Source organism: Cnephaeus nilssonii, assembly GCF_951640355.1.
Source record: "Cnephaeus nilssonii genome assembly, chromosome: 19".
Taxonomy (NCBI): domain Eukaryota; kingdom Metazoa; phylum Chordata; class Mammalia; order Chiroptera; family Vespertilionidae; genus Cnephaeus; species Cnephaeus nilssonii.
The window spans coordinates 40,249,167-40,262,370 of NC_137090.1; the positions used below are offsets into that span (position 1 = coordinate 40,249,167).

Below are 13,204 nucleotides of genomic sequence, written 5' to 3' on the forward strand. Positions count from 1 at the left end.
CGGACGCTTGGGTTCTCCCTTTTCAGTGGCCCGCAGGAGGGTAGCTCATTGTTCCACAGTCCTTTGAGCTCCGTCCTCAGCCCAAGCCCCACGCACCCTCCAGCCTGCCAGACTTGGTGGCTTCCCTCGCCCCCAGCCCTCTTGCCCTGAGTGCCGGCAGGAGAGACTCCCGCCGAGCCGGGCAGCGGAGCGGGTCTTCACCGCGCCTGCGCCGAGGACGCCCGCTCTGCGGTCAGGCACCGCTGCCGCTCGCCCCTCCCGGCCCCGGGTTTCCATGGCGACGCGTGCACGCGCGGGTCTGAGAGGGCCGAGCGGGGCAACTTCTTAGCTGAAGTGGCCCTTCCGTCGGCCTGGGGAGGAGAGGGTCGGCGCCGCGAGGTGTGTGTCCGGGGCAGAGGGGAGGAGAAAAAGAATGCCGGGCTGATTTGGGAGTTGCGGGGAGCGGGGCAGTGGTGAGGGGCAGGAAGGACAGTTGCAGGGAGGGAGGGAGCGGCAGTTGCGGGGGGAGGGGAGGAGAAGGGGCAGTTGGCGCTGAGATGAAGCAGCGGGGACAGTTGCGGTAGTTGTGTGAGGAAGCTGTCGAGAGAGGAAATGTGCCCACTGGTGGGCAGTGTGAGGAGAGGGCCGGTCCCCTGTAGAATGTAATGAGTAAACCAGCTCCTCCTGGGGCCTGCCCTGTGGGACATGGGGTGAACCCACGGGAGGTGCTGGCCCCCTTGGCAGCCAGATGCTCCGGAGGCTCCGGCTGGAGCAGGGAGGCACAGCCCGGCGCCTCTCTGGAGACCAGCGGAGGGAGCCGGGCGGCTGTAGTTGGTCTTGTTGACGTGTTGGCCTAATGGGACGTCTCTCCTTGGAGCAAAGTACAGACCCTTCAGGTCTGAAACTCATCACCGGCGATGAGTGCCTGTGCCGGCCGGTGGGGACGAGGAAGGAAAGCCACAGGGGGCTGTCAGGAGGTGGCTGAGCGCGCAGGGCATGCCCCGCGAATCCGACAGTGCCCTTGGGATCCTGACCGCCTGCCAGAGATGCCCCTGCTTCCAGCCAGCCTGTGTTCTGAGGAGGGCACCGATGTGGCCTTCCTCGTCCCTCATTCCCTCCCCCCATACACAATGAGAAATCCAGTGGTGGGTGACTTGTCCCCTTCCTTCTTCCAGTCTGTCCTCAGGGAGTCAAATGATCTTGGTTTTCCTGACCAGTGAGCACAGTTACTCAGCCAGATATGCTGAGACCTTTTCCGTACACGCAAATCAGGGTTCCTACCCCTCAGGAGCTGAAAGCTAACGAGACGTTGTAAATACGGTTTTTCTTTGTTTAAGGAAGTTGCAGATTTTAGTTTGAGCAGGAGGAGTATTTTCCCATTTCCCCCTTCTCCTCTTCCCAGGGGTAACTTGGGAGGAAAGGAGATACACAGGAAAATCGTATTGGTTTGCTTCATTGATTTGATGCAGTGACAAAGGGTGGGGAACCTGGGAACAGTCTTCCCTTCCCTGGTCTTCTCTCACGCAGCCATGTCTCTGAGGGACAGAGTGGTTGAGGGGGTGTGTAACCACACCTCAGCTTGGTGTACCTTTTCCTGATTATCTCACGTTCTCATACTTCTGGGCAGGGTGGGGAGTTCCTAAACCCTCATTAATGGGGTGTCGGGCCACCATCTTTGACTTCCATATTCTTTTTTTAAAAAATATATATTTTATTGATTTTTTACAGAGAGGAAGGGAGAGGGATAGAGAGTTAGAAACATCGATGAGAGAGAAACATCGATCAGCTGCCTCCTGCACACCCCCCACTGGGGATGTGCCCGTAACCAAGGTACATGCCCTTGACCCGGAATCGAACCTGGGACCCTTGAGTCCGCAGGCCGACGCTCTATCCACTGAGCCAAACCGGTTTCGGCTGACTTCCATATTCTTAATGCCTGGAGGGATCACATGGATTTTTAAGCCAATGCTCTGAAGAAAGTGGGGTACCCCAGGGGGAGGAGTGAGGACTGCAAGGCCCCTGTGGTTAATGGAGCAGGGACCGCGAGTCTCAGGTGCCTGGGTTGCGGTGGGTTTGCTGGTGGACTCCCAGTTTCCTGTGTGTCTGCAGGTTTTGGCGACGTGATGTCCAGCAAAGCTGAGAAGAAGCGGAAGGTGGGTGGCAGGAGGAATGCCCGCAAGCGAGCTGCTCAGGCTGCTCTGGCCACAGAGCCCGGGGAGGCCACCCAGCCTGACAGTGAGCCGGGGCCGGAGCTGGAGCTGGGCCGGGAGCCGGAGCCCGAGCCCGAGCCGGAGCCGGAGCCCGAGCCGGAGCCGGAGCCACAGCCGAAGCCAGAGCCGAAGCATCTCAGGGAGAAGTCTGGTGGGTACATGCTGCCAGGGGATTGGAGGGAGAATATTAATATTCAGGAGGGTCTTAGGGCTAGGAACAAGCAGGTTCTATTGTTTTTGGGTAAGAAGCAGGGGGGTTAGTAGAATCTCAGGCCTGCCGATGGGTCCCTTTTTGTGTATTTTCCTCCTGCAGAGCCTTATGCTTCTTCTTTCTGCCTTAAAAATGTCCCCCAGTGTACCAGGAGCACACCAGCCAATCCTTTATTTTAGCCTCTTCCTCCTTATTCAAGTGTTCATGGTTGCTCCTACCCCACTGGAGAGGGTTTAATCTCTTCCTTTTTCCCATTTTCACCCTGGGTGGCAAAACAAATAATGTTTTTCTCCCATTAAGCCCATCACCATGGAGACAGTCTGCTTTGCCACCCTTTGAATCCTAAGCCTGACTGATGCTTTCCCCATCTGTTTGAGGCTCTTGTATCTCCACCCTCGTTTCGGCAGGGCCTTGGCTGACTAAGGAGGTTCAGGTTCAGGGCCACAGGAAAAGAAGCCTGAGGTCTAGACTGAGAGAGAAAGGAGTTTAAAGAGGCTGCCTCCTGTGCTTTGATCTGAGGGGTTCTTTCCCTGTAAAATGAGCTGGGACCGATAGGGTGGGAAGGATTTTGGTAGCTGTTGCTGTCACTGGGCTGTTCCTAGGGCACAGGCCATTGTAGATCTGACTGTGAGCTAAGAATAGTCCTTTCCTTTTACCTGGGGCTTCCTTTAAAAAAAAAAAAATATATATATATATATATATATATTTAAAAAAATATTTTTATTGATTTCAGAAAGGAAGGGAGAGGGAGAGAGAGAGATAGAAACATCAATGATGAGAGAGAATCATTGATAGGCTGCTTCCTGCATGCCCCACACTGGGGATGGAGCCCACAACCGGGGCATGTGTCCTGACCAGGAATTGAACCGTGACCTCCTGGTTCATAGGTCGACATTCAACCACTGAGCCATGCCAGCCAGGCTATCTGGGGCTTCTTTACACTGCTAGCAGCCTCTCAAGACGGAGAGAAATAGAATTCCTTTTCATATTAAAGGTCGATAGATTAAGGGTGAGCAAGGAGAAAGGGCCATAGGGCCTGGCCCTAGGATCCAGAGATTAGAAATGTGCAAAACTTTTTTCTCCTGAGGTTTCTTGAAAGCAGTTTGAAATGGGACTGGCTCCTAGAAGCTGGGTACCAGGAGTAGGCGGGGGGAGGAGAGAAAGCAGTGATGTTCAATTTGGAGAATCCTCCGGGATAGGAAGAGAAAGAGCTTCTAAATGAAAGCACTGACCACCAGACCCAAGGATCTCTGACTGCCTTGGCTGTGGCCTCTTTAGAGTTTGATGTGCAGTTTCCCAGCTGACGCATAACCCTGATGGAGGTTCAGAGAAGACTTGGGTCTCCATGGTAGCCCTGAGATGAACATTAATCCCCGTAATCTTTAGAGACAGAGGGGTGTGAATGTGTCCCTCTAAAACTCATATGCTGAAACCCCAATGCCCAGTGTGATGGTGCTGGTGGGTGGGCCTTTGGGAGGTGCCTGAATGACGAGGGTGGGACTGTTACGAATGAGATTAGTGCCTTATAAAAGTGGCTCCAGAGAGCTCCCTTGCCTCCTTCCACTCTGTGAAGACACAATGAGAAGTCTGTGACTGGGAAGAGGGCCCTTGCTCGGTCATGCTGGCACCCTGATCTAAGACTTCCAGCCTCCAGACTGAGAAACAAATTTCTGCTGTTTATAAGCCACCCAGCCTGTGGTATTTTGCTGTACAAGCTAAGACAGGGCTGAACACACTTCTTGGAAAAGGATGGTGAGCAAACACCCTTTTGAGATGTGTATTGATATCCTTTGCATTTTTTTTTTTAGGTTTTATTTTTTTTAAAATATATATTTTATTGATTTTTTACAGAGAGGAAGGGAGAGGGATAGAGAGTTAGAAACATCAATGAGAGAGAAACATCGATCAGCTGCCTCCTGCACGCCCCCCACTGGGGATGTGCCCGTAACCAAGGTACATGCCCTTGACTGGAATCAAACCTGGGACCCTTCAGTCCGCAGGCCGACGCTCTATCCACTGAACCAAACCAGTTAGGGCATCCTTTGCATTCTTAAGTGCTCCTCATTAAGAAAAGAAGTAGTACAAACCCGGCTGGTGTGGCTCAGTGGTTGAGCATCGACTTACAAACCAGGAGGTCACCTGTTTGATTCTGGGTCAAGGTACATGCCCGGGTTTCGGGCTCTATCCTCAGTGGGGGGTGTGTAGGAGGCAGCAGATCCATCAATGATTCTTTCTCATCATTGATGTTTCCATTCATCTCTCCCTCTCCCTTCCTCTCTCTGAAATCAATAAAAACATTATTTTTTTAAAAAAGAAGTAGTACAGGTTCCTAATCTATAATTTTTAAATATCTGTAATTTTAAAAAGCCCCAAGAACTAAAAGTTTTTCCCCCAAAGTTTGGCATCCAAACTTCTTTGGTGGTAAAACATAACCTAAACTGACATGACATATTTACTAGTCCATTTAAACCACGTGGTATAAATTTTCACATGTTTTACTGAAGAAATACTACTGATATTAAAAATTTGATTGTGCAGTGCTGTTCCAGAGCCCGCTAGAGGGTGGGGGTATTACATATATTATTATATTACAATTCTCAATTATGAAATATGCTTGACCTCAGGGTTTTGGATAAGGGATTGTTGACCCGTATTTCAGAAAAAGTATAGAGAATAATATAATGAACACTCATGTAACCATCACCCAATGTAAGAATAAATAGTGATAGCAACAAGGAAATCCTTATGCTTTCCCACCCCAAGCCCTTCTCTCTTTTTCCAGAGGTCACTACTATCCTGAGTTGGTGTTTTTTTAAAAAAAATATATTTTATTGATTTTTTACAGAGAGGAAGGGAGAGGGATAGAGAGTAAGAAACATCGATGAGAGAGAAACATCGATCAGCTGCCTCCTGCACACTCCCTACTGGGTATGTGCCCGCAACCAAGGTACATGTTCTTGACCAGAATCGAACCTGGGACCCTTGAGTCCACAGGCCGATGCTCTATCCACTGAGCCAAACCGGTTAGGGCCTGAGTTGGTGTTTTTGAAAATTTTGTATCCATGAACATCATATACTAGTATTGTATTGCATGATTTAGATTTTATATAAATTGTATTATAGAAGACAAAACTAGTTGACTCTTTAAAAAATTTTAAAAAATATTTTTATTGATTTCAGAGAGGAAGGGAGAGGGAGAGAGAGATAGAAACATCAATGATGAGAGAGAATCATTGATCAGCTGCTTCCTGCACGCCCCACACTGGGGATCGAGCCCAAAACCCAGTCATGTGCCCTGACCAGGAATCGAACCATGACTTGCTGGTTCGTAGATCCTACGCTCAACCACTGAGCCATGCTGGCCGGGCAAAACCAGTTTATTCTTAGGATTGTCCCAGTCTCCCTGCCCTGGCCTAGTTCCTGTCTGAAATCTTGAATGCCCTCAGTTTTCTCAAAGGGCGGTGGATTTCTTGGTCACCTGTCCCATCTACCAAAAAGCTCCTGGAATCATCTACTCCATCCCTTTTCATGATTTCTGTCCTTGGCCTCTGCGTCTCACTCCCCTCTTAGTTTTTCTTTCTGGAAGTTGGAGTGTTGTGTTTCCCAAAGTCTTATGGTTCCATCTCGTTGTTCCTTCCTCCTTTCAGCCATGGGAGATGGGAAACCCACCAATTTTACCCCAGGCTCCTGTTTAAGCAACAGATCAGGAGGTACACCTGGGTCAGGAGAGATCAGGAGAGAAACACCCTCCTGGGTTTTGAGGGGTTCCAGGGTGAGTGTGGCAGAAATGAGTACCCAGCAGCCTGGTTGTTTGGAGAGGGGCCGATTTCTGTGGAATCCAACTTCCCTACGTGAGAAGAGGACTGGGAGAAGAATGGAAGGCCAGAAGCTGAATGCCTAGAATATCCACTTAGTACTGACTGCCCTTATTCCCCTCCCTCCCCTGACCCCCTCCAGCCCCAGTCAGCCTTTTAAAAGAAAAGCCACTTGGTATAAGTTGAGATATAATTCACTTACTATGAAATTCACTCCTTTGAAGTATTCAACAATTTCTGGTATATTCACAAAGCTGTGCAACCCTCACCGCTATATAATTTCTGAGCATTTTCATCCCACCCCCAATAAGCCGCTTTAAGCCTGAGAAATTGGTACCAGATGACCCCTACATCTTTACTTCTAAGTTGCATCAGACCCTAGCCTTTTAGTAGTCACTCCCTATTTCCCTTTCCCCCTCAGATACTGGTAACCACTAATTACCTTCTGTCTCTATGGATTTGCCTGTGCTGGACATTTCATATAAATGGAATTATACAATGTGTGGTCTTTTTTGACTGGCTTCTTTCACTTGGCCTAGTGTTCTCAAGGTTCATCCATGGTGTAGAATTGTAGCAGAACTTCATTCTTTTTTTTATGGTTGAGTAATATTTCACCACAATTTGTTTTTTATTCATTCACCTTTTGGTGGACACTTGGGTTGTTTCTACCTTTGGCTACTGTGAATAGTGCTGCTATGAACATGGGCATACAAATGTCTACTTGAGTACCAGCTTCCAATTCTCTTGGGTGTATACCTAGAAGTGAAATTGCTGGTTCGTATGGTGACTATGTTTAACTTTTTAAGGAATGCTTTCATTTTTGAATCTTTATTCTTCCCAGAGTCAGTGTTGGAGAAACCTGAAGTACAGAAAGAAGAATTACAGGAACTTGAGGTAGATGTGGTAAGTTTAGGTTTTCCTTGAGACAAATATTCCTCTCCAACAAATGGTGACTCAAAAGATTAGTTGTAGCATGGTGTCTAAGGAATTCTCTTCAGTCTGTCCATTCCTTCTATATCCTCTACTGGTAACCTACTCACCACAGATCCAGTTCACTAAGTAAAGGCCCAAGTTATCCATGCCGCCATCCCTCCGGAAGAAGAGGGTTTTAAGGGAGAAACAGGTCTCTCAGCTGTCCCTTCCTTGTCTCCCCACCTTGGGTAAAAGGTCGACAAGCTTTATCAATTGTATGGGTGAACTTCGGAACAAATTGAACAAGCCGGGCAGATACTGTCCTTATTGGATACTAATGTCTTTTTTTTTTTTAATCCTCACCTGAGGATATGTTTTTATTGATTTTTTAGAAAGAGAGGAAGAGAGAGAGAGAGAGAGAGAGATATCAATTGGTTGCTTCCCCTACATGCCATGACCAGGCAAACCAGCAACCTAGGTATGTGGCCTGCTCTATGGGATGACGCTCCAACCAACTGAACCACCTGGCCAAGGCTAATTGGTAATTGGATACTAATTTCTAAGACATTCTCTTTTTTCCTTTCTTTCAGTTTTCTCCTTTGGCAAAATAATTTACAGAAGCCACTTCAAGCACTCTTAGAAATTGGCACTAAGTAATCCCTACTCCTTTATTTCCAAGTTGTATCAGAGCCTAGCTATAGATACTTGGGTTAGAAGAATGGAGTGGTGACCTTGAAATTTTTTGTAAATGAGAGAAAAGTAATAACTACTCATTAAAAAAAAAAACAAAACATTGGAAGGTACAGAAAAGTAAAACAAAGAAAGGAAAAAGAAAAGTCATATCATGACAGCCTAAACACACTCAGTGTTAATACTTTGGTACGTGTCTTTTCTTTCCGTGTATAGGTTTGTGAGTTTAAAAACACACACAAATGATCCTAGCCCTAGCTGGTTTGACTCAATGGGTAGAGTGTTGACCCACTATTTGAAAGGGCCTGGGTTCGATTCCGGTCAAGGGCACGTGCCCAGGTTGCGGGCTCAATCTCAAGTGTGGGGAATGCAGGAGGCAGCCGATCAATGATTCTCTCATCATTGATGTTTCTATCTCTCTCTCTCTCTCCCCCTTCCTTTCTGAAATCAATAAAAATATATTAAAAAAAAATGATCCTAACTGGCTCTGGCTGGTGTTTCTCAATGGTTAGAGTGTCAGCCTGTGCACTGAAGGGTTCAGTTCCTGGTCAAGGTTGCAGATTGTATCCCCAGCCCCAGTCAGGGCATGTGTGGGAAGCAACCGACCGAGGTGTCTCTCACATCGATGTTTCTCTCTCTTTCTTTCTCTCCTTCTCTCTCTCCCCCCTCCTTTTCACTCTCTTTAAAAAAAAAAAAATCAATGGAGCTTAGCCAGTGTGGCTCAGTAGTTGAGCATTGACCTATGAACCAGGAGGTCACTGTTTGATTCCCCGTTAGGGTGCATGCCCAGGTTGCAGGCTCAATCCCCAGTGAGAGGTGTGCAGGAGGCAGCCAATCAATGATTCTCTCTCATCATTGATTTTTGTTTGTTTGTTTTGTTGTTGTTAATCCTCACCCGAGGATATTTTTTCATTGATTTTTAGGAAGAGTGGAAGAGAAAGGGAAAGACGGAGAGAAACATTGATGTGAGAGAAACACATTGATTGGTTGCCTCCTGCACGAGCCCCAACCACGGCCCAGGCCGGGGAACAGTCTGCAACAAAGGTACGTGCCCTTGACTGGAATTGAACCCAGGACCCTTTTGTCCACAGGCTGACTCTGTCCACTGAGCCAAACCAGTTAAGGCTCATCATTGATGTTTCTGTCTCTTTCTCTCCCTCTCCCTTCCTCTCTGAAATCAATAAAAACATATATTAAAAAATCAATGGGAAAATATCCTTGGATGAGAATTAACAACAAAAAATAAAATAATCCTAACTGTACCATATATTATACTTTATTAAGCTTTTTCACAAAACATTTGATAATTTTTTAAGTTATCTATATATATAAAAGCCTAATATGCAAATTGTCCCCACGGGAGTTTGACCAGGATACCGATTGCTTGCTATGACGTGTACTGACCACCAGGGGGTGGTGCAGAATGAAGGAAGGCCCCGGCCGGTAGCTGGAAGGCTCCAATCGGCCCTGATCACAGGCCAGGCCTAGGGACCCTACCCATGCATGTATTTTATGCACTGGGCCTCTAGTTATAATATACTTTAAAATGTTTTTATTAATTTCAGAGAGGAAGGGAGAGGGAGAGGGAGAGAGAAACATCAATGATGAGAGAGAATCATTGATCGGCTGCCTCCTGCATGCCCCCTACTGGGGACCAAGCCTGAAACCCTGGTATGTGCCCTGACCAGGAATCCAACTGTGACCTCCTGGTTCATAGGTCAACACTCAACCACTGAGTCACACCAGCCTGGCTATAATACACTTTTTGTAAGCACCATTTTATTATTTTTATTTTTTTTTTAATTTATTTTTATTTATTTATTTTTTTTTACAGAGAGGAAGAGAGAGGGATAGAAAGTTAGAAACATCGATGAGAGAGAAACATCGATCAGCTGCCTCTTGCACACCCCCTACTGGGAATGTGCCCGCAACCAAGGTACATGCCCTTGACAGGAATCGAACCTGGGACCCTTGAGTCCGCAGGCCGACGCTCTATCCACTCAACCAAACCGGTTTCGGCTATTTTTATTTTTTAAAATGGCAGTATAGTTCTTGATTAGATGTATGTGCCATAGTTAAATCATGACTCTTGGACATTTTGCCATTTCTAATATTTTTGCTTTCATAATAATACTGTGATGAATATTATAAGTAAAACTAGCACACTTTGTAATACTTAATATTTCCTTTAGATTCCAATGTATGGAATGACTGAATCAAAGAGTAAAGAACATTAAAAAAAATATTTTTATTGATTTCAGAGAGGATAGGAACATCAATGATGAGAGAGAATCATTGATTGGCTGCCTCCTGCATGCCCCCTACTGAGGATGGAGCCCACAACCTGGGTATGTGCCCTTGACCGGAATTGAGCCCTGGACTCTGCAGTCTGCAGGCTACTGGTCTATCCACTGAGCAAAACCGGCCAGGGTAGAACATGTCTAATAATCCTATATAATAAAAGCCTAATATGCTAAGTGTCCGGTTGACCAGTTGGCTGTTCAACCAATCAAAGTGTAATATGCTAATGATATGCTAAGGCCGTTCAACTGCTCACTATGACGTGCACTGACCACCAGGGGGCAGACAGTTGACTGGTTGACCAGTCACTATGATGTGCACTGACCACCAGGGGGTAGATGCTTCAACCAGTAGGTTAGCTTGCTGCTGGGGTTCGGCCGATCGGGACTGAGTGAGACAGGCTGGACATACCCTCGAGTCCTCCCGTGGTCTCTCCCTGGCTGGCCAACCTCCCACATCCCTCCCAGGCCCCGATCGTGCACCAGTGGGGTCCCTCTGCCTGGCCTGCAGGATCGGGTCAAAACCGGCTCTCCAACATCCCCAAGGGGTCCCAGATTGTGAAAGAGCACAGGCCAGGCTGAGGGACCCCACTGGTGCACAGATTCGTGCACTGGGCCTCTAGTTTAATACATAATGCCAAGCTGTTTTCCAAATGCATTGCACCTTTTGTCCTCACATTAGCAACAAACCCTTTCCAGGCCTGAGTGTTATCAATTTAGCAAGGATTTTAAAAAATGATAGGCAGTAAATGATATATCTTTGCTATTTTTATTTGCATTTCTTTGATTTCAACTGAAATTGGACATTTTTTCATATGTATTTTTTTTTTTATGGCATGTCATGCCAGTTTACATCCCTTTGTCCATTTATTTATCAGGGTCTTAGTGTTTTTCTCACTGGTTCATCTGTGTCTTAACCATTTAACTGCCACGATATTTTGAATTTAATTAAGAAAGGTCTGCTGCTTGTGTCTATAGACATTTATGGCATACAAGTGATTAATATAGGGAAGATTTTAGGCCACTGTCTTAAGTTTTCTTGACTTGGAAACTTTATAATTATTATTATTATTATGTTTAAAAATATTTTTATTGATTTCAGAGAAGAAGGAAGAGGGAGAGAGAGAATCATTGATCAGCTGTCTCCTGCTTGCCCCCTACTGGGGATCGAGCCCGCAACCTGGACATGTGACCTTGATGGGATCGAACCTGGGACCTTTCAGTCTGCAGGTGGATGCTCCATCCACTGGGCCAAACCAGCTAGGGCTGACCTGGAAACTTTAAATAAAAGAGATTCCTTCTCATATTCCAGGAATATGGGAGAAGGACAGGGTGGCTTCTCAAGTTCACTCAACAATATCTTTATATCTTTGTGTCCTTAATTTATTTAGTAAAGTTCTACAGATTAATTTTTTTCTAGTCATCAATTACAGTTTCCTTTCCATCTAATTGATTTGTTCTTTGGTGTTTTCCAGTCTTTTATCCTCACTTCTTCCTCACTGCTATGCCAATTGACTTTTACCCAGTATTTCATACTTATTTCGGTATTTTGAGGAGGCTGCTGCATCATGAAGAAATTGCTCTTGCACCCTTATCCCTTTTCCAGCTTGTCATCTCCATACTTCTAATTGGTTGATTTAGGCTAATGTCCTACATGTTCCCTTAATTTAGTTTGACTTTGAGGTTGAGAGTTGCTCACTAATGCATTTTTACAACCACAAGCATAAATGAAATATCTTGGGAAGAAAAGATCGATCTCAAGGAAGGATAACCTTCTTTGAAATGAAACTAAGAAAAACCCTTGGTTTTTCTCTACAATCCATTCTATCTTTACTTATAGAGGCAAGAGAATCTTATTGTCTTATTTCATCAAAAGCGTGAAACCTATCATTCAGTTCATCCTCAGCTTTCTCTTCACTATTCTGGTCCTGTCTGACTTCTCTCATTTTCTGGGTCCTCACATGTGATTGTGGATGGGAGAAATGACTCATCCGAACAGTTATATCTTTTTTGGCTCTCTGTTTTCCTTCTTTAGAAGCCCCTTTTCCAGTCTCGGATTGTGCTGACAGGACTGGCGGATGCCAAATGGACAGTGGAGCATGATGCCATTCTGGAACACTTTGCCCAGGACCCGGCAGAGCCCATCCTTACCATCTTCATTGACCCTTATTTGGGGCTGAAGCTAGAAACGGGCGTGCCTATACAGGTGGGTACTCCACTTCCTCAGATTCCAAGGTGGTCTTCCAGGGAGCTGAGGGTTCCGCGTATCTCTGTCATCTGTGCCCAAGTTCTGTTGCCACAGAGAGGAATGAAGCAGGCTTTTGCTTTTGATGATCTCGTGGTCTAGTGGGAAAGACAGACATATAAGAAGTATTTACAACAGATTATGATGCATGAGCAAAACTTTATAGGAGCTTTATGGGAGCAACTAATGTGGCCAGTGGAATGCTGGCAAAGCTTGGTGATGGAGGTGATAATTTGAGTTGGGGATGCAGAGTAAGTAGGATTTCATGGAGGCTGGGTAAGAGCTGTGTAAGTAAAGACCACTTTATGTGCAAAGAAAGGAGGAGTTGTGGGAAATGATACTGAAGTTGGGGTCAGCTTGTGAAGGCCCTTGTATGTATGCAAAGAATTTGGCTTCTATCCCAGAGGGACATATCTAAGGCGTCCATGGATTAGATATATAAGTATTTCAACAAGGTGGGGGATACATTAGTGAAGGGTAAATCACAGGTAGGGAGACAGTTAAAAGACATATAGTAAAATGTTAGTGGTAGAATCTGGGTGGTAGGTGTACAGGTCATTATTATAAAATTCTTTTAACTTTGTTATATGCTTGAAAAATTTTTAAATAAAATGTTGGAAAAGAAAAAGGCGATTGCTTTGCTGTTATTGCCAGTACACATACAAAAATAACAATGATAATGAAGATGAGCATGATCCTGTACAATGACACAATTTGTGAAACATATTAAATGTAAACATAGGCTATTGATTTTCCTTATATATTGGCAATAATCAGCTACAAAACATGATGAAAAAATATTTTATTCACAAAAGAGACAAAAATTTGCAAAATATATGTAG

At 45.6% G+C, this 13,204-nt stretch overlaps 1 protein-coding gene across 1 annotated transcript in view; it reads left to right on the forward strand.

Moving 5' to 3' along the window:
• Positions 1 to 243: 243 nt before the first annotated feature.
• Positions 244 to 13,204, forward strand: part of DNAH2 (dynein axonemal heavy chain 2) — a 102,089-nt gene continuing 89,128 nt past the window's right edge. Inside the window, exons 1-4 of the mRNA XM_079798918.1 lie at positions 244 to 378; positions 2,089 to 2,340; positions 7,057 to 7,118; positions 12,153 to 12,323. Of these exons, the coding sequence (XP_079655044.1) occupies positions 2,103 to 2,340; positions 7,057 to 7,118; positions 12,153 to 12,323 (471 nt within the window). The 5' untranslated portion in view covers positions 244 to 378; positions 2,089 to 2,102. The remainder of the gene's footprint in view (positions 379 to 2,088; positions 2,341 to 7,056; positions 7,119 to 12,152; positions 12,324 to 13,204) is intronic.